The sequence below is a fragment of the Anomaloglossus baeobatrachus genome, chromosome 4 (genome assembly GCF_048569485.1).
Source record: "Anomaloglossus baeobatrachus isolate aAnoBae1 chromosome 4, aAnoBae1.hap1, whole genome shotgun sequence".
Taxonomy (NCBI): Eukaryota; Metazoa; Chordata; class Amphibia; order Anura; family Aromobatidae; genus Anomaloglossus; species Anomaloglossus baeobatrachus.
Window position 1 is genome coordinate 520,863,693 of NC_134356.1, and position 25,775 is coordinate 520,889,467.

Genomic DNA, 25,775 nt, shown 5'->3' on the forward strand with positions numbered 1-25,775 from the left:
AAGGATGATTTAAAAATAAAATAAATGGAATGCTACTTTATACACTCAGACATTTACAGCCACATATAGTTATGAGAGGTCAGGAAACCAATTCTGTGCTTTGTTTGATCTCTCTTTTCTGTGCAATGTTCATCAAGGGCACTGCACCATCAGTGAGGCGTTATCTGGAGAGGCAAATTAAACACATTAATGGAGTGTAGTATTATATTATTTCTGCACATAACTGGAGACTTTGAAAAATTCAAAATAAATAGGTGACAATACCGAATGAGACATCTGGATAATTCCTAATAGTTCACTACTTTCACATTGTTTTAACTGTTAAATACTTATATCCTGCATGTCTAACCAAGGTCATGTTTTGTTCACACAGGCTTTAGAGTTGGGCGTTCGATCAATGCAGCTGGGAGAAGTGGCATTTCTATTGACAAATGGCCTTTATGCCTTTGGCCTTCTAGGAAGGTATTTATTTTAAGGCACATCATGAATACTCATAATAAGGACTTCCGTGCAACATTTATTTTGGGCACTAACAAATAACCAGAGCAAAGCAGTAAGGCTATGTCCGCACGTTGCTTTTTACCTGCTTTTTACCTGCTTTTTTGCTGCTTTTTCAACTGCAGCGTTTAATGCCAAAATGGTTGTGTTCTGCTTTTCAAGCAAAGTCTATGGGAATTTGGGTTTCTTGTCCGCACTATGCTGTTCAAACTGCAGCCTTTTTGTTGCAGAACTTTGGTCAAAAACTCAGCTTTGCAGTGCAAAACCCAAATGGCAAAAACAATTCACATGTCAATTGTTTTTGCCATTTGGGTTTTGCACTGCAAAGCTGAGTTTTTGACCAAAGTTCTGCAACAAAAAGGCTGCAGTTTGAACTGCATAGTGCGGACAAGAAACCCAAATTCCCATAGACTTTGCTTGAAAAGCAGAACACAACCATTTTGGCATTAAACGCTGCAGTTGAAAAAGCAGCAAAAAAGCAGGTAAAAAGCAGGTAAAAAGCAACGTGCGGACATAGCCTAACACAGTTCTAGTTAAAGGAGGTATGATGGCATGTTTAAATGAGGAGGGAAAGACAATAAGACAGAGAGAGGTTAAATATTCTAGTAAGGTGGGCAGTGTCAGCCGAGGAAAAGGACTGAAGGAGATGTGAGGAAATAGAGTCATTGGTGCAGGTTGTGGCGTGAGAAGAAGCAGGGAGCCAGGTGACTTATTCTGTAAAAGGCTCAAAGGTGGAGGGAGGGAGGTCCAAGCTCTGAGGAAATCGAATGAAAATGTCCTGACGGGTATGGTTTCTTTTTTCGTGGAATAAGTGGCCATGTCGTTAGTGCTAAGGTTGGTGACTGAGGTCTGAACTTTAGGGATTAGGAGGGAGTGGAAGGTTACAGAGTCATTTTTGATTGCTGTATAGTAATGTGATGAGGGTGATGAAGTAGGCTTGTTTTGCCAAATGGAGAGCAGAGTTATAATTTTTGAGCATAAACCTAAAGGGTATGAAGTGTTCTTCGAAAATTTATTTTCTCCACTGACGCTCTATGCATCTGTAGCATTCAAAGTGAGGATGCAGTCCTCCACTTAGGCTAAGTTCACACTTCCATTGTTTTGCATCAGTCACAATCCGTCGCCTAGAGGAATTACGGTATCTTGCAAAATATTTTGCAGGAATCCTGTTTTTCCCCATAGACTTCTATTAGTGACGGATTGCGACTGATGATGCTGTGTTGCATCCGCTGCATCGCGGTCAGTCGTTTTTTAACTGACCGCCGGGTGGGAGCAACGCAGCCTGTAACGTTTTTTGAGCAGCGCGATCCATAGGATTTTGCTGCGCATGCGCTCTCTGGCTCCCTGCCCCCGTAACCAGGATAAACATCGGGTAACCAAGCAATACGCTTTGGTTAGTTACCCGATATTTACAGTGGTTACGGGTGCACGGAGCCCGCGCTAAGCGGTGTACGCTGGTATGCAAGATAAATATCGGGTAACCAAGCAAAAAGTGCTTTGCTTTTAGTTACCCGATATTTACCCTGGATACAGTGTGCAAGGAGGCCGACACTTCCCCACTTGGCTCCGCCCCCTCCCGCACTCCGCATGTATACACACACACACACACTCACACACACTCTCACACACACACACACACTCACTTGTCCCCAGCCCTGCAGTCCCCGCGGCACTGACGTCCTCAGCTCCACGGCCCCGCTCGGCTCCGCCTCCTCATGCTCCGCCCCCTCCCGCACTCCGTATGTACACACACATGTGTAGACACACACACACTCACTCACCTGTCCCCAGCCATACAGACCGCGGCACTGACATCCTCAGCTCCGCCCCCCGAACTCCGCCCCCTCGCGCTCCGTCCCCCCGCACACAACGAAGTCCGACAATGAAATTCTTTTCTTTGTCATCTGTTTCCATCCGTTGTACAACGCATCAGTCACATGCGTCAAGCAACGCATGTGACTGATGCAAAACAACGGAAATGTGAACTTAGCCTTAGTCACATCTATGGAGTACGTGTTACCCTTTATCTTTTAGAGCATACTTATTGACTTCTGTTGGATCTGCTGAGGTTAGAAGAGCCCACTGAGCATTCAATGTTTGTGAGACCCATAGAAATTTGCTGTTCATGCAGGAAGATGTGAACGTATACTGCACAAATTTGACTGGGGGCAGGATGGTATACTGCATGTTAGACCACTTGCTGAATTTTACCCAAGGGATCAATATATATCTTTATTTCACAGGTGACATAATATTTTTAAAAGTAATTACAAGGTAATTTTATTTTAAAAGTGGGGGGTACATTAAGGCAATGTTATTTTAGGTAACAGAAAAACCCTTTAAATATAGAGCTGATTACTAGATTATTGAACCTATGGCCCATATATTGGCCCAATTTCATCAAGAATGGTGATTTTCAAGTCGGTCTTCATGAGAAGGCGTGCTGGAGTCAGGTGCTCCTCATTCATTAAGAGGTGCACACCTCAATAAATTAGGAGCATCTGACAAGTGGCGTGTGCTGCACCACCAATCTTACTCAAGTCAGTGACTGGAGTAGGTTTTCTGGTATAACGAATGCGACAACTCCTCATGAATTAGACGAGTTTTGGCGTCATGCCCCTATCGCACCTTATCTCTAGTCATTTTGACAGAGTTGGGTGAAACTGGTGTGAAAATGATAAAAGTCACAAAATTTTTGGCCATTTTGTGAATTTTCAGAACTTTTACTCCAGTTTTCTGTGTTGACAAAATTTTTATGGACTGAATATTTTATTTATTATTAAAGAAGAATGTTGAAAAACCATTTTAAAATTATAGTGAAACTGTCACGTCAGTTACTACTATCTGCAGGTTAATAACGTTAGGTACCCAGCCACCATACTGAAAGTATGGCTCCCAGGAGAAAATTAACTTTATTCCTCCAGGGAGCAACCGGCTTTCAGTCATACAGATGTGAAGGTTGGTGCAACTACTGTCACTGCTCACAGCATTGTGATCAGAGGCTACAAGCACGCACCGGCACTTTACTGACAGTTGACTGATGCACCGTACTGCCAGCTGTCAATCAAAGTGCTGGAACGGGCTTATAGTCACTGCGCTCAATGCTGTGAGCAAATAATGTTGCCATGCTGACACACCTATAAGACTGAAAGCCAGCTGCTCTCAGGAAGAATAAAGATAATTTTCTCCCAGGTGCCACACTTTCAGTACTGCTTCCAGACACCTTCATAACACTATTAGCCTAACGCAATAAATCCAATATCTGCAGGTTGAGTTATCTGCTGTGACAGGCTCCCTTTTAGAGGATCAATATTATTTGATTATTTTCTCCATTTATCATTCGTCTATGTTGAAGCTTGCAAGAAGAAACTTAAAAGATGTTCTTGATCTAAATGTATTTTTAGAAGTATCTTGTACAAACATATGATTCATCTGGTGGTTTAAGAAGCGATACTGTTCCCTCTTTATACCAGTCTGGTTGCAGTCATGCCTCCATGGAATCTCATGATGATGTAGTATTAGGTCACCTTCATGAAGCACAGTTTGATTTGTGTTTTTTTCGAAAGCTAGTGAAAACCCTGGCTTTGTTTTTTCTTGCCAAAAAAGTGAGTGAATACAAAAGAAAACAGAATTAGTACTGTATCTTTTCCTTTTAAATTTTCCTTTATTTTAGGCCTCATTCAGAAATGTGATTTTCTCTTAGGAAAAAATTGGCACAAGTTCATAAGTGATTTGGTCACAGTTTCATCAATTTTTGTCACTGATGAGAAAAAAAATTCTTTCATTGTAAATATGAGCCGACTATCCATACCGGACATGTGTCCGTGATTGTCCACATAGAATCATGGGTACAAAAAACACAGATAGTGCTGGCATCTGTAAAAATGACATGTGAATGAGCCCTTGGGTTAACGCCTAATTTATACCCAGCATTTAGGGCACCTGATTGTTTTACACCATTGAAAAAAAAATAAAATGAAAAACAATTCATGAAACGTGCGTGAGAGAAGTTCTAGATCACATAAATAATTCCTTGTTACCAACTTATTCTATGATTGAGATGTCTTTTGTTGCATTCTTTCAAACATTACATAAACTAGAAAAGGTAATGCTAAGTATTAGCATATATGTGTGTAATGATATTAGTACTTTTCTTATTTTATGTAATATTTGAAAATGTACAACTAAATCATAGTATTATCTAGTATTAAAGTGAACCTGTCACATGTAAAAATGCTATTAACCTGTAGATATGGGGTTCATCTATGGGTTAATAGCGTTTGGAACCTGCCGTGCGCCTGCACATTAACGTGAACTTTTCACCAGGATTTTCCCTTATAAGCTGTGGCCACCACCTGTGAGCTCTTATATACAGCATTCTAGAATACAGTATATAAGAGCACAGTCCGTATAATGTAAAAAAAAAAACCTTTATTAGGCTATGTGCGCACTAGAAAAGTGATTTTTCTCAAGAAAATTTCTTGAGAAACTTCTAGGAGTTGAAGATTACCGCACCTGCGTTAAAAAAACGCACCAAATCCGCGGGAAAAACGGGTGCGTTTTTGCCGCGGTTTTTCCGCAGGTTGGTCCCTGCGTTTTTTTATGCTGTAACTACTGCAATAAATAATATAGATAATAGATAGATAATCAATAGACAGATAATGGATAGAGGGAAAGATGGATAGATGAATAGATAGATAGATAGATAGATGAGAAAGACCTATATAATGTCCCACCCCCCTGCATATACTAACCTGGCACCCTTTAGTGACTTTCATTTGGCACTAAAGGGTGCCTAGCCTTGTATTTAGCCATAAAATAAATAAATAATTAAAAAAAAAAACACGTGAGGTCCCCCCATCTTTTGTAGAAGCTAGGGTAAAGCAGACGGCTACAGCCTGCAGACCACAGCTGGCAGCTTCACCTTGGCTGGTAATTCAAAACAGAGGGCACCCCACGCTGTTATTTTACATTAAATAAATAATTTAAAACAAAAAACATGGGGTCCCCCCCAAATCGGATCACCAGCCAAGGTAAAGCGGACAGCTGTGGTCTGATATTCTCAGACTAGGGAGGTCCACTGTTATTGGACACTTCCCAGTCTAAAAATAGCAGGCTGCAGCCGCCCCAGAAGTGGCGCATCCATTAGATGTGCCAATCCTGGCACTTCGCCCCAACTCATCCCGTTGCCCTGGTGCGTTGGCAAACGAGGTAATATATGGGGTTGATGCCAGATGTGTAATGTCACCTGGCATCAAGCCCTGGGGTTCATGATGTCACGCGTCTATCAGATACCCGACATCACCAACCCAGTCAGTAAGAAATAAAAAATAGACAACAAAAAAAAAGTTTTATTTGAAAAAACACTCCCCACATAGCCTCTTTCACCAATTTATTGAAAAGAACAATCAATTCCATGTCCGGCGTAATCCAATAAGGGGGGGTCCCACGGCGATCCATACCATAGTCACTGTCCCATTCAATGAAGAACAGAATGTTCCCCATTGGCTGGGAGAGCAATGCAGTGACCTGAGCTAACATCAATAGCCCAGGTCACTGCAGGGGATACCGAGCGCTGCTGTCAGGAGGATAGATGAGATCATTACCTGCTGTGATGATCTCTTGCAGTCCTGTCATCAGCGCTGTCACTGCCTTCTATGCCCGCTGTGTTGTCAGCAGTATCGCGAGAGCCCGTGACGTCACTGCTAGTGACAGTCTCGGGCCGCTCGTGAGACGGGCATAGACAGCAGTGACCGCGGTGACGTCAGGAGGCAGGAGATCGTCACAGTAGGTAATGATCTCATCTCACCTCCTGACAGCAGCGCTCGGCATCCCCGCGGCTGCACACACTGCTGAGTGTCAGTGTCTGCCTGCGCTGCAGGGTGACAAGCTGCTGACACTGCGGGCAGACACTGACACTGCTGTGCGTGCAGCGGCCGGGCTGCAGCGGGACACAGACTGCACGGGCACCCGCCGGACGTCACACGGAAGCGCTTCTATTTGGCGTCCAGGGAGTGTGACGTGTGTGTTTACTCTGCTCCACCTCCTCTTCCTGGCATAATGACATCCCTCCCTGCAAAACCGCAGGGAGCAATGAGCATTACCGCAGGTAAATCGCTGCTATACCGGGGGTATACCGCACATCATTTGCTACCTGCAGTATACCCCCGGAATTTTGCGATTACATTACAGTGAATGGAGTGAAATTCCGGGGGTATTCCGCAGTTCCTGCGGAAAATAATGGACATGCTCATTTTCTCAAGAAAGTTTCTTGAGAAAAATCCACAGCGTGCGCACAGCTATTTTTTATTCCCATAGGTTTTGCTGGGAAATGTCTGCAGAAAGATTTCAAACCTTTCTCAAGAAATTTCCGCAGCAAATCCGCGGGTAAATCCGCGGGTAAAACGGCCTAGTGCGCACATAGCCTTATACTCACCTGGAGGGCGATCTGGTCCAATGGGCATTGATGCTCTCTGGTCCGGCATCTCCTCTATCCTATGTGGTCACCGTCCTCCTTATCAACTTCATGTGGATGACGTGTCCTACGTCATCCACACAGAGGCCTTCATTGCGCTCCTGTGCAAGCGCATTTTGATTTGCCATGCTGAGGGCAGATCAAAGTATTATAGTGTGCATGAGCGGGTGGTCTTTGAGCTTTCTCTGCCCTACATATTAAAGTACTTTGCTCTGAGCTCAGCAGGGCAGATCAAAGTGCGCATGCGTAAAAGTGCAATGGAGGCCTCTGTGAGGATGACATAGGACGCGTCATCCACATGGTGCTATGAAACAGTATGACGATGGAAGGAAGAGAGGAGGTGCTGGACCAACGACCAGCGGTGCCAATAGGGTCCAGCCACCCTCCAGGTGATTATAATAAAAGCTCTTTTTTACATTATACAGAGCGGCATGGACACATATACAGTATTCTAGAATGCTGTATGTAACAGCTTATTGGTGATGGGTGCAAGTTCTAATGGAAAATCTTGGCGACAGGTTCCTTTAAACCCCACTGCAGGGAGGAAATAAACTTTCATCACTCTAGCAGCATTTGGGTTTCAGTTAAAGGGGCAGTGCCGGTGCGGGATCAGTCACCGCTCTGTGTATCTAGAGTGATAGTTGTAACCGTGCCCTGACACTGACTGACAGCTGCTTATCATTAGAACCAGCTGTCAGTCAGTGTGGGCGACGTGGCTACACATGCTGCTCTAGATATACAGAATGGTGACTGAACCGCCCCAAATGTTGTCAGGAGGATTAAAGTTAATTTCCTTCTAGCAGCTCGGTTTACAGTGCAGGCGCCGGGCAGGTTCAAAACGCTATTAACCTGAAACTTCACCCTATATTTGCAGGTTAATAGTGTTTTTACACATGACAGATTCCCTTTAATGTAGTAGATTTAACTTTTACTGCTCCACTCCTTTTTGCAGGGACCCAGATATTTCATCGGATGCCTCTCTACTCTATAAAGTGACTTTACTTGAAGTTAGAGACAAGCCCAGCCTGACTGCTCTCACCACTGCCGACCGCATTACTCTTGGCAACCAGAAACGGGAATGTGGAAATTTCCATTTTGAGCGTGAAGAATATCGAAGTGCCATGCACTCTTATAGCCAAGCTTTAACTATCCTCACACCAACCACTGCAGGTAACTAAAAACTGAGGTTAAATTCCACAATAAGTTTTTGTTGAGTTTTTGAAGTACAGTGGAACCTTGGTTTATGAGTAACCTGATTTGCGAGCATTTCGCTATACGAGCAAAGTTTGCTGTAAATTTGTAACAAGCAAGCTTTGATGTACTTGCAAATACTCACCGCACACACTTCCAATTCTGTACTTTAACTGCGCTCTGACCCGCTCTTGCAATCCACAGAAACACGCACAAACACACACAAGCACACACATACACATATTATGCTCACTTTACCTTCCGTTCCATCGCCGGCCTCATAGTTCTTGTAGTTCGCCAGTACAGGATGTGTATCAGGTAACCATCGCGACGATGGAGGAATTTCCGCTGTCAGGCGCTACTCAAAGGCAGCGCGCTGGCCAATCAGAGGCAAGCGGCTCCTGCCTTTGACGTCAGCGCTCTGGCAGCGGAAGCTCCAGCATCGGTCGCGATGGTTACCCGATACACATCCTGCACTGGCGAACTACAAGAACCATGAGGCCGGCGATGGAACGGAAGGTATGGTGAGCATAATATGTGTGTGTGTGTGTGTGGAATGGCACAATAGGGGACCTGGATGGGACATTGAACAAGTTGTGGAACGAATTGTCTGGGCTTCCATTATTTCTTATGGGAAATCTTGCTTTGCTAGACGAGTAACTTGGTTTACAAACACACTCCCAGAACGGATTGTTCTCGTAAACCAGGGTTCCACTGTATTTTCATCAAATACAATCTCAGCAAGGTGGATGGTATTTATAGAAATCTCATATCCAATGAATCATGATAGCCACACCACTTTCATAAAGAACATAAGAACTAGTGCTAAATAATATCTGGAAAGGTATGGCAGATTTTAAAAATAAATGACTAGAATGCTCAGGGGAACCAAATTAAGAGCAAAATCTGGATACTTTTGATGAGGCGACAGGTAGGTAAAGTAGGGAGTGGATTATCCCATTGACAATATGTATGATGGTACTGTCGCGGGCGGGGAGGAGGCCGGCGCCGCTGCGCTCTCGCTAACGCTCGGGTCTGGCGCTGCTGCTGCTGCTCGGTGGCTCAAGCGGTGGGCCAGATCCGGGGAGTCGAGCGGCGCTCCTCGCCCGTGAGTGAAAAGGGGATAGTTTTTGGGGTTTGGGAAGTTGGTCCGTGACGCCACCCACGGTTTGTGGTGAGGTTGGGACACCACCGCTGCTCTGGACGGGGATCCCGGGAGCGATGACAGGGAGCAGCCGAGATGTTTCTCTCCCCTCCGTGGGTAGAGGGGTTTTGGTTGTCCCGGGGCCCTGTGAGGGTAACTGGAGAGTGGATGGCAGGGTTTGGTGAGGTGCAGGGTCACGGGGGCAGCGCGGTGCCAGGCGGCACGGTGGTACTCACTCAGCCAATAATGTATACGGAGTCTCTGGTAAAACAAACGGCTGGATGGACGGGTCCCGCAGCCGGCTGCGGTGGTCACTCCCGGTAGGTTGGCAGTGACTGCCTTTCCCTGCACCTGTAGTGTGTTTTCGGCCCCGATGGCTTCCCACCGGTAACCCGCTCCCCAGCGTGGATAGATGCCGAGGGAGCCCCTTTTGCCCGCAGGCTCTGGCCCTGGGAATTGTAGCCTTGGCGGTGACTGTATTTCCCTTCACGGTTGAGCAGTTGCCTTCAATCGGGTCTTTGCTGCTGGGAAACCCCGGAGGTTCCCGTCGCTAACGGATTTGACCAGTTTTACGGCAACTCCAAGCCTGGTCGGGGTCCGTAGGCCCTGCCGGATGGTGCTCTCTTCGCTCCCCGGTTCGGTACCGGCGGGCCACCGCCGTCCCCGGTCCTACGGTTCCGCGTCGATCGGCCCTTCCTGCAGACGGTCACCACCGTCTGCCAACTTTGCTCTTAGGTGCCCGGGCCACGTACCCGGACACGGTCAGTCTGCTCTTTCTCCTCAACTACCACTTCTTGCTCCTTCACTTTCACTCTCCTAAACTACACTGACTTCCTTTCCCGCCTCCAGGACTGTGAACTCCTCAGTGGGTGGGGCCAACCGCCTGGCTCCACCCCACCTGGTGTGGACATCAGCCCCTGGAGGGAGGCAACAAGAATTTGTGTGTGACTGATGTGCCTAACCGGGGTGTGGAGTGTGTTGTTGCAGTACCTGTGACGTCCTGGCTTGTCCAGGGCGCCACAGTATTATGGATCAGGTATTTCTTTCAGCGTACTATCAATAAATTGCAGCTTTAGTTTCTTCTAATGATGACTACTTTCATGTTCTATTTCATGCTAAAGTATTTATATAGAGACAATACTGATATTGTATTTTACGAGATGGCAAAATGAGTAGCGCATACCTTCAGAAAGGTGAATAAAAGCAAAACTTGCTAATATTTCAGGGAAATGCATTTAGTAAAAATTAGATCATTTATGTCCATTTTGAAACATCTTGCTTCATAAAATGAAATGAACATGTGATATGTATCAGTACACATCCGATCAACTATTCTGTCCACATCATCTGATTCAAAATACATGAAAAATGTAGTTTATAGGAATTTCTCATCTAATCATGACATTATCAATACTAAGTACCCAGAGGTCTGTGTCCCCCTATAGGCACCACAGCTATTTTTTGCATGCTAGTAAATAGTCACGAAGCCAGCAGAGGGATGTTCATACACTTTTCTCCAGGATAATGACTCACCATTATATGTATTACTCAGACCCACTGAGCTCAGAGGAAGAAGAGGAGATTCGTGAGCATCGAATCAAATGTCTTAATAACCTGGCAGCCACCCAGCTGAAGCTTCATCACTACGATGACGTCCTCAATTCCTGCAATGCGGTCCTAGAGATGGATATAGACAATGCGAAGGCACTTTATAGGAAAGGCAAGGTAATGTCATCTTAACCTTTTCCACATGACTAAGAGAACCCATACACAGTCATGTTTTCTTTCTCCATAATTAATATTAATTCTGTATGAGCTTCAGGAAAGTACATTTCAGCCTGTTCTCTGGAGTCTTAATTACAATTGTGTATGTTTATAATGATATACTGTTACTAATGACTGTTATATGACGCGCCTGGACTACTCAGGTCGTCACAGGGTGCTGCACGTTCTTTATCTCCCAGTGCAGCACTCAACCCCCCACAGTTCTGGGTTCCCAACTTGCAGCACTGCCTCCATTAGCATCTAAAAACCCTAATCACACCTCGCACCACACCCTGTCAGGCACACCAGTGGGCTGCTAAGCTGGAATAGGGCTGCCTACCTAGGGGTCAGGCAGGGAGGTGGGAGGTGACAAGTCTGTTGACTGGTAGCCCTCCAGCAGTGAGGAGCTAGAAGGAAGCTGGGAGTTGGAGCTCCCAGGGGAGAAGTAGATTGGGTTGCAGACCGTGGTCTGGACCCGGAGGAGTCAGAGACCCGGTCGTGGGAGATTGAAACTAGGTGCCTGGCTTAGCCTAGGAGGACGGGTGGCTGCTGCAGTCAAATAGCCAGTCTGGGGCTGAAAGCACGTCGGGTTACTGGACCCTAGGTTGGGGAGAGGCTTCAAGCAACCCGGCAATTAACCTGCGGAGGATAGGACCTTTTATAGACTGTCCCCACGAAGCTCAGAGATCGGGGGCACTAGCGCAACGAGGGGGATAGGGCTTTCCAAAGAAAGCAGCCTACTGAAATCCCAAGCGTAAGCTCCTGAGAGCAAGCTCCTCTACTACCCATAGTAGGGAGCGGGGTCTGGACAGCTTCAAGCTTATGGGCCACTTGGACACTTCTAAAATTCTGTGTTCGGAGGCAGGCTCCAGACTATCAGGCAGTACTGCAGGGGACGGAACCCGGACGAGCTCCCCCAAGAGGGCAGCGGCACCCAGAGACTTGGTTTACCTTGTTATCAGCGTCTGCTTTCCTTCTGAGTGAGTACCTGATCAGCCCCTGCTACCAACGAGCCTGCGCTCCCCCTGCAATCCATTCCACCATCCAGAGTCCCAGGGCCTTCCCCTACCCGTGGAGGGTAATGTCATCTAGCTGCCCCACTCAATCACCCCGGGTACTCCCAACGGCAGCTGCGGTACTCCCTATTACCGCACACCTTGGGTGACGTCACAAACTATCTAATTCCCCTGTAAATAACCCCCCATGATGTTTTAGAGTGACCCTAAGTCCCCTGGTCCGGAGACCCTCGAGCCATGAGTAGCGACACCCGGATCCGAGCGGTTCGACCGCTGCTGGGGCGGTACAGTTACATTTCAGGCCTCATGTACCATGCTATGCTGCTGTTGCGGGCGGGGGCCGCTGCCGCTTCTCTCGGGGGCCTGCTCGGATCCGGGTTCGTTGCTGCAGCTCGAGTGGTGACTGGACCCGGGCTCGCACAGCCGCCCGTCCTCACAACCGTCGGAAAGGGGATATTTACAAGGGAGGTGTTGTGTCTGTGACGCCACCCGTGGGTTGCGGTGAGGGATGGTGGCACTGCCGCTGCCTGGTGATGGGTCACCCGGGGCTGATGGAGTGGGGCAGCAAGATGGGATCCCCTCCACGGGGTGGGGGAGGTGTAGTCTCGGGGCCCGAGGATAGAACACGGGAGTGATGGCTGCAGGAGGTGGCGTGCCAGGCTGGACCGGTGGGCAATGGTGTACTCCCAGTTCAGTAATTTCACACAAGTCCAGTAGTAAACCAAGTTGACAGTGGCCGGCTGCCTTAGGAGGGTTCCCGCACCCAGGTTAATGAACGGGTATCCCTTCCTCCTGCACTTTGTGTTTGTCTTTCCTTCTGGATAACTTCGCATGGAACGGAGAAGTTCACTCCTGGTTTTGTATATATGGGAGCTGTGGCCCGTGAAAGCTGACCCTTGGGATTTCAGTGGGTTCCAACAGACACCCTATCCCCCGCATTGGGCTTCCGTTTCACTCTATCTGGGCAGTCAATGGGACAAAGTCTAGAACCTTGTCCCCGGCTGGTTAATTGGAGATAGGCTTGCAACCTTCCTCGCCCTAGAGTCCAGGCACCCCGACTGCGCATGGCCTCTGGACCGGATTCCCGCTGTTGGCACCGGCGGGCTACAACCCTGCCCCGGTCCACTTTAGATCTACCAAGACCGGATCTCCGTCGCCTGTGGCCCTGTTCACTGTCTGCCACCTAGCCGGGTAGTCCAAGGGCTACTATCCCGGACTACACTACTGTCAGATCTCCACACTTCAACTTGAACTTCACTTCTCTCTGACTCAGACTGTTCTGTTGTGTTCCCGCCTTTGACACCTCAGGACCCTTAGGTGGGCGTTCTCATCCGCCTGATCCCGCCCACTGGTGTGCTCTTATTATCATGAGGGGGTGGCTAGAGTTTAATGGCTGTGTGTTATGCCTAAGTGTGGGTTTCTGGTGGTAGCAAGGAGGATGTACAACTTTTGTGACTACCTGGTTTTGCCAGGGCATCACACTGCAGCTCTGAAATGTGGTGGGACAGTCTAAAAGTTAAAGTGAATATGTCAGCAGGTTTTTGCTATATAATCTGAGAGCAGTATAATACAGGTCAAGAAAGCCTGATTCCAGGGATGTATCACTTAGGTCCCTTTCACGCTGTGTTCTGACCTACGTTCAGTGATCCCATCGGGGCTTCCATCTGAACCCGCTACAAAACGGGTTTTGGACACATGTACCAATGGGGCCATTGACTATATTGGTGCAGACAGAGTTACCGTGTGCTTGGTCTTGCACCAGTTTAGGGCGTATCCGCTTTCTAGAGGTGGACACCCAGACGCATGTCTACTATGTTTGGGTGTTCGCCTACAGAAAGCGTATATGCCAAAAATGGTGCAAGAACAGGCACACGATGACTCCGTCTGCAACATTATAGTCAATGGCCCCATCGGTGCATGCATCCGAAACCCGTGTTGCGGGGGGTTTGGACGGAAGCCCCAATGGCATCACTGAACAAAGGTTACAACGCAGTGTGAAAGCGGCCTTACTGGACTGCTTTGTGCAGTTTTTATATAATCCTGGTTTATCTAATGTAGATGTAGCAGAGCTAAGACTGTTGTGCTGTGTATAATCCCACCCACACCTCTGACCATCAGCTTCCTGTGTACACTGTGAATTGTCAGTGGTGGGGGCGGGGTTACACAAGTTAGCCTGACTGCTGAGCTTGCCAAATGTAGTCAGCCAGTGATAATCTTCTGCAGACAAAACACTGATTGTATTGAAACTACAACACACTACCTATTAAGTGACACATCCCTATAATCAGGCTCTTTTGCCCTATATTACACTGCTCTCATATTAAATAGCAAAAACCCGCTGACTGATTCCTTCTAAGTAATGCAAAATAAGATAAAATATGCTAAGTATTCATAAATAGCAGTAAAGAATGGTTCGCCTTTGTAACAGATTATAATATATTCACTGAACTATCTAAGCAGCATCCAAATACTCCATGGGCTGGTGCAAGTACTTGGGTCCCAAGGGATCATCCACTACTCCACAGAAGAGTTGATGACATTTTATTACAACTAGAAACAAATCTTTAAATCCACCTCATTGGGGAAGATAACTGACAGTTTCCATTGCTAAACAGAAGAAAATTAGGTAAATAATAATTAGCTACCTAATAAAATAATTGAGACACAGAAACGCCAACAATAAGACCCACCCCACTGTTGCCTTATCACTGACATGCCAGGATTTTTATTTGTGTGGCATTACAGATTACCGTAATGTTGTCATTGGACATGAAGTTGTATAGTATGGACACATTTCACAATATCAGTATTAATTGCCACTTATTATTTGTTCTCTTAAGGTCTTATCAGAAAGAGGTGACTTTGAAGAAGCCATGTCTGTTCTCAAACAGGCACTTAATTTGGAACCTACAACAAAGGTAAGGACATGAAATCTCATTTGTATGTATCAATACATGTGTGGTCAATATAAAGGACTGGCACATGACTTATTTCTTCCAAAAACAATACTAAGGACCAGGGGGCACTCACTGCGAGTGGAAGAAAAGAGATTCCGACAGCTAAATAGGAAAGGGTTCTTTACAGTTAGAGCAGTCAGACTGTGGAATGCCCTACCACAAGAGGTAGTAATGGCAGATACTATAACAGCTTTTAAAAAAGGGCTGGATGATTTCCTCAGTACACACAACATTGTTGGTTATAAATGACTTAGTGACTAAATGTAGAACTGGTGGAGGAAGGTTGAACTAGATGGACCTAGGTCTTTTTTCAACCTAAGTAACTATGTAAAAAAATAAAGAGCTACAAAAGAAGATGAAAAAGGGAAAAAATTACAGCACACCATCTAAAAATAACTCATATACTGTCAATTATAAAGACTAGCACCTAGACTAAAAAACTATATTTGCTGCTGGTGATCCTATATGAGTCTTGTGTGTTGTCTCGATGCAGAAGATAGAACTAATTATAATAAATAGTTTGCACCTTGGGCTAAATCGGAATAAGAATAGTCTCACCTAATATGGCAGTCACTGCTCCTCCTTTGGTATCAAGAGAGAAAAGTCTTGTAGGATTGTGGTAAAGTCCACTGGTCGTAGTATAGGAGTATGCATAGCAAATGTGCAGAGTTCTGTGGGCAATCTGTGCACAATCCTGGAGTTTCTTCAGTTATTCCGGGTTGCTTTCAAGGACCTCCGGCCTGTAGCATCCCTGTTAATCACGTGTGCAAGTTTCTCGAGTTAGTGTATCACTTCACTTACCATGAATATGGTGACCTGAGCAAAAAAAAAAAAATACCAACGCATTTCGAAGAATGTTGTCAGGGTATCCGGTGACTGTTCAAACCAAGCATAAGTGCACACTTGGCATGGGGAAGCTGTTCCGTGTACCTCCCCATTGACTTGTTTATATCCATCACTGGCCTCTTCATCCTAAATTGACAGAAGATGGAAATAATAATAAAAAAACATGTAGGTGAGAAGGTGCATCCAAGTGTTTAACCATGCCAAAGATGCTTGGTTTGAACAGTCATTTTGTGCTTACAGACTCCCTTTAAATATTCACCTAGATTATGTAAAAAAAAAGTAAGGTGTAGTCTACCTGTAGGCAGGGCTGCTACTAGGAATCTCAGGATCCCATACTGGCCAAATTTTTCACTCTCTTATTTTCTTTATTTTTCCTTTTTTTTAATTTCTCAAGTGCCGGATCCAGATCAAACACCCGGAATCCCGGGCAACTTTAAAACCGCGTGGATCCAGACTTTTACAGTCTGGCTCCGCTAATTACTTGTCACCAAGTTTTTTAGCTATAAGCTGCAGCGATCGAAGGAAGAGAAGAGGTGTCGGACCGAGACCAGTGACACCCATTGTACCTGACCACAATGCAGGTGAGTATAATTAAAGCTGGTTTCTACGTTACACAGCGCGGCCTGGGCACCTATATACAGTCTACTAGAATGCTGTATATGAGGGCTAACTTGTGCTGGCCGCAGCTTATAGGGGAAAATCCTAGCAACAGTTTCCCTCTAAGGCTTCTCACTTGAGATTTTCTCGCAGTAGTGCAATGCGAGAAATTCTCGCTTTGCACTCGGACACATGTTATTCAATGAATCAGCTCTCATCTGCGATTTTTTTCTCAGTCCAAATCGGCTGCTATTTGTAGAGTTTCTCGCGCGAGTCTCTCCAATGCAACTCTATGGGAGCGTGAAAAAAAAGCATGTCACACGGACCGGCACTCACACTATCCTAGTGACATTCGTTTTTCTAAATACATTAATCGCATGTTTCTCAAAACACTGGAAATGAGTGAGGTCTCACAATGTCGGTCAATCATAGAGATTGACCGACATTGTGAGACCTCACTCATTTCCAGTGTTTTGAGAAACATGCGATTATTGTCAGTTGGTCTCTCCCTCTCGGTCTCTATTCTTTCTCTGTCGGTCTGTCTCTCTCTCTGTCGGTCTCTCTCTGTCCATGTCGGTCTATCTCTCCCCCCCCTCTCTCATACTCACCGATCACCGGCACGGCGCTGCACGGCGTTCATACTGCTCCGGCGGCTTCTCCTCTTTTGAAAAAGCCGGCCGCTCATTATTCAATCTCGTATTCCCTGCTTTCCCCGCCCACCGGCGCCTATGATTGGTTGCAGTCAGACACGCCCCCACAATGAGTGACAGCTGTCTTACTGCAACCAATCACAGCTGCCAATGGGCGGGTCTATATAATGCAGTAAAAAAAAAATAATAAAAAAAAAAACGGCGTGCGTTTCCCCCCAATTTTGATACCAGCCTGGGTAAAGCCACATGGCTGCAGGCTGGTATTCTCAGGATGGGGAGCCCCACGTGATGGGGAGCCCCCCACCCTAACAATATCAGCCAGCAGCCGCCCGGAATAGCCACATCTATTAGATGCGACTGTCCCGGGACTGTACCCGGCCATCCCGAATTGCCCTGGTGCAGTGGCAATCGAGGTAATAAGGAGTTAACGGCAGCATCCCATAGCTGCCACTAAGTCCTAGATTAATCATGGCAGGCGTCTCCCCGAGATACCTTCCATGATTAACCTGTAAGATTAAGAAAATGAAGACATATACCCAAAAATCCTTTATTTGAAGTAAATAACAAAAAACCCCAACCTCTTTCACCACTTTATTCAAGACCCCAAATACCCTTCCATGCCGACGTAATCCACAGAGGTACCTCGACGCTGTCAGCTCTGCTACATCGGAAGCTGACAGAGAGCGGCACAGACCACAACCTCTCTCTGTGAGCTTCCCGCAGCGACTGAAGTGAGTCGCACTATCAGTGATGACGTCACTCACGTTACCCACGGCCACAGATCTCAGCGGGAGGACTTCTGCTGTGGCCGCAGGTAACCTGAGTGACGGCACCGCTGATAGCTCGGCTCACTGCGGTCACTCAGGGGATTTGCGGTCACCGGTGATATCTTCACCGGTGACCGAAAATCAGGCCATGCCACACAGACAGAGCCGCGGGATGACAATGAAGTCGGGTGACGTTCATCCGACTTCATTCTGATCGTGCGGCTCTGTCTGTGTCTGCTGTCAGTGGCTATTCAGCTCTTCTACATGGCTCTGTCTGTGTCTACTGTCAGCGGCCATGTAGCAGAGCTGAATGGCAGATGACAGCTGCTGAGAAAAAAAAGGATCACACACGGATCACACACGCATCACACACGCATTACACACGCTCTGCTAGTCATTAAATAATTAAAAAAAAGCATTGCACTTGCATTGCACACTGACCTAACGTGAACTAAAATTGGCTAAAATTGGAGTTTTTTTCAGGCAAGTTGGACCGATTTTGCACGCATAAATGTGTTTCCAGCCTAACCCTTTCAGCATCGAACCAAGGAGAATCTGCCCAGCTAACTGAAAAGCAAAGCAGATTCAACCCGTGCAAGTGTGCATGTAGCCTTGTGCTGCAAATTGTTGATACCTGAAATAGAGGAGACCACTCTCACCTATTATACTCCCGTGAAAATATGTCCCCGTTCTGGTATATATGTCTCCCATTCTGGTATATACAGTATGTACTCATTCTGGTTTCAACCTGGTATGTACACTACAGTTCAAAAGTTTGGGGTCACCCAGACAATTTTGTCTTTTCCATGAAAAATCATACTTTTATTTATCAAATGAGTTGCATAATGAATAGAAAATATAGTCCAGACATTGACTAGATTAGAAATAATGATTTTTAATTGAAATAAAAATGTTCTCCTCCTTCAAACTTTGCTTTCGTCACAGAATGCTCCTTTGCAGCAATTACAACTTTGCAGACCTTGGGCATTCTAGTTGTTAATTTGCTGAGGCAATCTGGAGATATTTCACCCCATGCTTCCCCCCTCCCACAAGTTGGATTGGCTTGATGGGCACTTTTTGCGTATGATACGGTCAAGCTGCTCCCACAACAGCTCAATAGGGTTGAGATCTGGTGACTGGGCTGGCCACTCCATTACAGATAGAATACCAGCTGCCTGCTTCTTCCCTAAATAGTTTGTGGATTTGGATAATTTTGAGGTGTGCTTTGGGTCATTGTCATGTTGTAGGATGAAATTGGCTCCAATCAAGCGCTGTCCACAGGGTATGGCATGGCGTTGCAAAATGGAGTGATAGCCTTCCTTATTCAAAATCCCTTTACAAATTTCCCACTCTACCAGCACCAGAGCAACCTCAGACCATTACATTACGTTCTTCTGGGTGACCCAAACACTTCAAACTTATTTTTTTAGGCATCTATCTTTTTGGGTTAAAGTTCTTCACATCTACAATAACAAGATATGCTGTTCTGACATCTGATGTCCCCAGGAGTGCAATAATCCCTAACCTGGCTTCATAATTCTCTGAAATTTATGACATCAGTGATTTGCATAGAAAGATAGTAAATCAATGAAATAGTTAAAATGGCAACAGATGTTCTCTCACTCTCAGACGTTAGTTTTCCATTTCATTTGTGAAACCAGAGATCATTGCAATCTGACATTACAATGTAATTCTGATGTGGATGTTAAGCTTGTTCAGGCATAAATTATCATGGGATTATCAATTTACACTTGATGGAAAATAATACAATACGATTTCACTGAGAATTTCCACTGTATTTGCTAAAAATAACAAAGTTATGCAGTGAGGTAACATAAGTAAAGGTATAATTTACGTCATCATTCTCTGGAGGATTAATGCTCTTAAGTAGAGATGGGCGAATCTGCAGATGTTCGTGTCCGGCTTGACTTAAAAAAATGTCAAATTCGGGACCGGACTTGACCCCGGACACCAAACCCCGTATAAGTCTAAAGGACCCATATTTAAGTGTTATAAATTGGTATTTGTAAAGGCTAAGGGGCTGCAAAAGGAAGCAAAATGGGTATTAACGAGTTTTCCCACAGCTGTCACACTGCTTCAGGGTCGCTCATTAAATCTCATGAATATTCACCGCTTTCCCTGCCCACTCTCTGTGGCAGCATCTGTGATTGGTTGATAAAGCAGACAGCTGAAGGCTGCAGCCCCCAGCTGTGTGTGTTATTTTGGCTGTGTATCAAAATATGAGGGAACCCATGCAGCTTTTTTTTTTAATTATTTAAAAAAATAAATAAATATAAAACGGCTTGTGGTCCCCTAATTTTGATACTCAGGTAAGATAAAGCAAACAGGTGGGTGCTAGTATTTTCAGTTTAGGGAGGTCCATGGTTATTGAGCACTCCCCAGCCGAAAAATAGCAGTCTGCAGCTTCCCAAGAATTTGCGCATCCGGAAGAAGCGTAACAGCCACATGAAAACACAGTAAGTATAATTGTCCTGTTTTAATCCCTACTTTGTTTCCTTTTTTTATCCAGATGGCTGAACCCAAACAGTAACACGGACTTTACTGAGAAGTCCGTGTGCGGGGGTCTGTGCAAAGACACTAGGTGTCGGTGCGTACCCTGAATTTTACAGTTCTGGTTCACCCATCACTACTCTTAAGTAGGGATGTGTGTACCTGTGAATGTTCAGGTTTGCCATGTTTAGTGAACCTTTAGTTAAATATTTGGTTCAGTACCTGGAGTTGACTCTGGACCCTGAACCCCATATAAGTCAATGGTTACCTGAACTTCTGTGCTATAAAATGGCTGTAAACTGGGGTAGTAAGGGTTAGGGGGTTGCAGAAGAAAATAAAATGGGGGCAATTGTCCTGCAAAAATAAAAATAAGATGGGGGTCTTGTCTATTTTTGATAACAAGCGCAGGTAAAGTAGACAATTGCAGGCTGCAACCCTCAGCTTTACCTTGACTGGTTATCAATAATAAAGGGCCATTTACACGCTGCGACATCGCTAACGATATATCATCGGGGTCACGGTGTTTGTGACGCACATCCGGCGCCGTTAGCGACATCACAGTGTGTGAGAGGCAGGATCGACCTTAAACGATCGCAAAAGAGACAAAAATCTTTGGTATATGAGGGGTCGTTCATTTACCAAAAATCGTTGTCTGGTAAGTAGCGATGTTGTTCCTCGTTCCTGAGGCATCACACATCGCTATGTGTGACACCGCAGGAACGACGAACATCTCCTTACCTCCGTCCACCGGCAATGACGAAGGAAAGAGGTGGGCGGCATGTTCCGACCGCTCATCTCCGTCCCTCCTCTGCTATTGGACGGCTGCCGTGTGACGTCGCTGTGACGCCGCACGAACCGCCCCCTTAGAAAGGAGGCGGATTGCCGGCCAGAGCATCGTCGCAAGGAAGGTAAATACGTGTGATGGGTTTTAGCGATGTTGTGCACCACGGGCAGCGATTTTCCCATGATGCACAACCGACGGGGGCGCGTATGCTCGCTAGCGATATCGGTACCGATATCGCAGCGTGTAAAGTACCCTTTAAGGGGATCCAAAGCTGTTTTTAAAAATGATTTAAATAAATAATTTTAAAAATGGCACAGGCTCCTCCCCATTTTTGTTTACCAGCCAAGATAGAGCAAACAGATGGGTCTGGTATTATCAGGCTGGGGATTACTATCTCAACCTAAAATTAGCAGCCCGCAGTTGCCCCAGAGGTGGTGAATCCATTAAATGCACCAATTCTGGCGCTTTTCCAAGCTCTACCTGCATACCATGGTGTGGTGGCAATCGGGTAATACTTTTTTGGTTGATGTTAGCTATGACTTGACAGCTGACATCAAGCTCAGGGGCTAGTAATGGCTAGACGTCTATCACACACCCCCATTACTAACCCGGTACGTTTAGAATTAAAAACACACACGGGGGAAAAAAAGTGTATTTGAATATACATTCCCCCACACACCCTCATTCATCAATTTTATTGAATAAAAAAAAAAATCCTTGATGTTCCAACATAATTCAATTGGGGAATAAACAATTCCCCACACCCCCTTAGTCACCAATTAAATTACCGTAATTAAAAAGAAATCCTGGAAGTTCTGATATAATCTACTGAAGTAGTGTCCGCCCATGTCCATTGATACCTATGGAGCTGCATTCTGAGAACATCCTCACAACAAGGTTCCATAAGCTACTGTTAGTCAGCAGCAGTGAATTTTTCACAAGCGGTGACATCACTGAGTTACTGATGTAAGCACTCGTGAGAAATTCTATTCCTGCCTCTAACCAGCATTGACTTACGGAGCCTCATTCTGAGCAAGTTCGATTGGAATCGATTGGTGTCATGGTACATTTATCTTTGGATTATATCAGAACTTCCAGGATTTATTTGAAGTAATAAATTAGTGAAAGAGGAAGTGTGGGAGGAGTGTTTATTCAAATAAACTTTTTTTCCCCTGTGTCTATTTTTTTAATTCTGTACTTGCAGGGTTATTAATTGGGGTGTCTGATAGACGCCTCCCCATTATTAACAGCTGGGCTTGATGTTAGCTGTCAATTCATAGCTGACATCAACCTCAAAAGCATTATGCCAATTACCACCACTCCAGGAAAATTGGGAAGAGCCAGGTGAAGCGCCAGAATTGGTGCATCTAATGAATGTGCCACTTCTGAGGTGGCTGTGGTCTGCTATTTTTAGGCTGAGAAGGGCCCAATAACGGTCCTTCCCACCATGATAATACCAGTCCCCAGCTGTTTGTGTTACCTTGGCTGGTTATCAAAACAAGGAGGGACCCCAATCCGTTTTTTTAAAAATTATTTAAATAATTTAAAAAAAAATGGCATGTGATACCCTCTATTTCTGATAACCAGCCAAGTTGAAGCAGACAGCTAGAGGTTGCAGCTCGTAGCTGTCTGTTTTACTTGTGCTGGTTATCATAAATAGGCTGGAGCTCGCGTTTTTTTTTTTTTTATTGTTCACAGCAGCATGCAGGCAACGTCCGCATGCAATAAAGCTTGTTGATTGGCTGTGCTGCAGCCTTTCAACAAACTTTATTAGCATACAAACAGTACACAAACTCTGAACGCGGACACAGGGATTTTTTTTAAGTCCATTTTTGAGTCCAAGACCCGGACACCCGCTTTTCGGTATAAACCCTGAACTTTAGAGTTTGGGTTTACTCATCTCAAATATTAAGATTAGAGATGAGTGAACATGTGGAAGCTCATTTATCAAGGCAGTAATGCAAAAGTTTGCAAAGTTGCATCTGAACAAACTACAAGACTTTTTGAACAATTTGGAGAGACGGGTGAAGAAGTTTGGTCATCACCTCAGTGGTAAAGGGGTGATGATTTTGGCTTGTTTCTGCAGCCACAGGAGCTGGGCACCTTGCAGTCATTGAGTCAACCATGAAATGCTCTGTATATTGAAATATTTAAGTATTCTAGAGTTAAATGTGAGGCCATATATTCAACTGCTAAAGCTTGGTCAAAACAATATCATGCAAAGGGAAAATGATCCAGAGTAGACCAGGAAATCTACATCAGAATGACTGGAAACAAAGAATGAAGGTGTTGCAATGACCCATTCAAAGTAAATATATAGCAAAATTGAAATACTGTGGAGGGGCCATAAAGTGGTATTATAGCACTTTAGTTTGGCAGCATGAAAATATGCATGTTTTTTAATTGACTCGTTTTTTTTCTATCTGCTTTCATTCTCTTAGTGTGAGAGTTTTTATCTTACATAGTGCACAGCTGGTTTTGGTGGAGCTTGACCACCAGAACTTGGCCAAGTATGTGCAGTAGATATATTCAAAGATCAAACCCTTGCGTCAGGATCTGTGGAAACTACAGATTCGGGCACTCTGCCTGCTAGCTTCTCTGATGTCTGTGATCAGCGCTGGGTAATGGAAGAGTCTACCCACAGACTTAGGAAGGCTAACAAAAATTAATCTCTGCTGAGCTGCTTGTTAGTCTCTTTAATCATATGCTGTGGGAGAACGAGTCACACTTGCTCCCCTCCTAGATGTGCTGGCTGGAATATTCCATTAATACCAGCTATAGCTTACCTATACTGGTTTGGTGAGGTGTTGTGATCCAGACTTAAGGGGGCATTACACGCAGTGATATCGCTTGCGATATCGCTGGTGAAAGCACCCGCCTCCATCGTTTGTGCGTCACGGGCAAATCGCTGCCCGTGGTGCACAAAATCGTTAGGAGCTGTCACACGGACTTACCTGCCTAGCGACATCGCTGTTGCCGGCAAACCGCCTCCTTTCCAAGGGGGCTGTTCGTGCAGCGTCACAGCGGCGTCACTAAGCGGCCGCCCAATAGAAGCGGAGGAGCGGAGATGAGCGGCCATAACATCTCGCCCACCTCCTTCCTTCCGCATTGCCAGCGGCTGTAGGTAAGCTGTAGTTCGTCGTTCTCAAGGTGTTACATGTAGCGATGTGTGCTGCCTCGGGAACGACGAACAACCTCCGTCCTGCAACAATCAACGATTTTTAGAAAATGAACGACGTGTCAACGATCAACGATAAGGTGAGTATTTTTGATCGTTAACGGCCGTTCGTTGGTGTCACACGCAACGACGTCGCTAACGATGCCGGATGTGCGTCACGGAACCCTTGACCCCGGCGATATATTGTTAGATACGTCGTTGCGTGTAACGGGGCCTTTAGGCTATGTGTGCACGTTGCGTACTGCTGTGACAAATATTCTGCAGTGATTTGGCAGCGCATGTGCGCTTCAAATCGCTGCAGAAAAACTAGTAATGGATGCAGTGTGTCTGCAGAATAGATGCCGATTTCATGTGCTCTGGATGCTGCCTCTCCCATAGACAGAGTGGGAGCAGCATCCAAAGCGCACAAAATAAGTGACATGTTGCTTTTTTGAGGGCAGCGATTTGGATCAAAATTTCAGCATGCAAATCTCTGTGCTCTCAAACAGAACATGCGGATAGATTATGCAGAATTTTCATAGCTTGTGCTGGGGATGCAGTACACATGCATTTACGCTGCTGTGCAATACGCAACGTAAACGCATGAAATTACGCAACATGCGCACATAGCCTTACTACTGGTTGTTGTGCATTATTGCTTGTAAGCAGTTGTGGTGTTAACCCTTGTGGTCTTTTGTTGCTGCCTTCCTGCTCTTGCAAGTCTCCTTAGTCTCTTACGGTTCATTTCTGTGAGTTTGCAATGTGTCTGAGTTTTGTTTTTTCCCTGTATGTCTTAATCTGTGTTTCCATGAAACTCCTATACCTTTCTTCCCTGGTGGGGGGGATAACAGATTAGATCTGGTCAGGTGAATAATAAGGCACAGGACTCCGGCGTCTCACCTTCAGAGTCAATCCAGAGGTCAAAGATAGCCTAGAGTCCCCTAGAGTGAGGGACAGTATCGGAGCCCCCTGTATCACTCTATTCTGCAGTCACATTGTGGCGTTGAGCCACAGCAGATACCCCTTTTCTCTGGTTGTTTATTAGTGGTTATCCTTGCTTTGGTCTTTTAGGTTAACAGGTATTTTGATTTGGTTATTTGTTGGTCCAGTCACCTTTTAGGAGTAGCTATAAATACCACCACCCTGCTGGTATTTCCTGCTGGTGATATTCTTATGGACGTCCAGCCATACTACGGTTTGTTAATGCCAGTCAGTGAGAGAGAGAGAGAGCTCTTCACCCTGCACCTATATTTTGTTTGTTGTTAGGAAGTAGGTGGCATATTCTCTTAGCAGTGAGTTCTTTATTTTTCCATTTCGTATTTTGTGGGGGGTTAACTTCCTTTGGGATCTTTTTCTATTTTAGCACTACTTCCCTATTTTTTGGTATATAGCTCTCTGCTGTGTCCCCCATTCCTTTA

General features: G+C 45.5%; 1 protein-coding gene across 1 annotated transcript in view; it reads left to right on the forward strand.

Annotated features, from left to right (window-relative positions):
• Positions 1 to 25,775, forward strand: part of LOC142301770 (peptidyl-prolyl cis-trans isomerase FKBP8-like) — an 85,138-nt gene that overhangs the window by 39,134 nt on the left and 20,229 nt on the right. The window contains exons 3-6 of the mRNA XM_075342790.1: positions 374 to 462; positions 7,926 to 8,143; positions 10,861 to 11,033; positions 14,929 to 15,006. Coding sequence (XP_075198905.1) covers positions 374 to 462; positions 7,926 to 8,143; positions 10,861 to 11,033; positions 14,929 to 15,006 — 558 coding nt within the window. The remainder of the gene's footprint in view (positions 1 to 373; positions 463 to 7,925; positions 8,144 to 10,860; positions 11,034 to 14,928; positions 15,007 to 25,775) is intronic.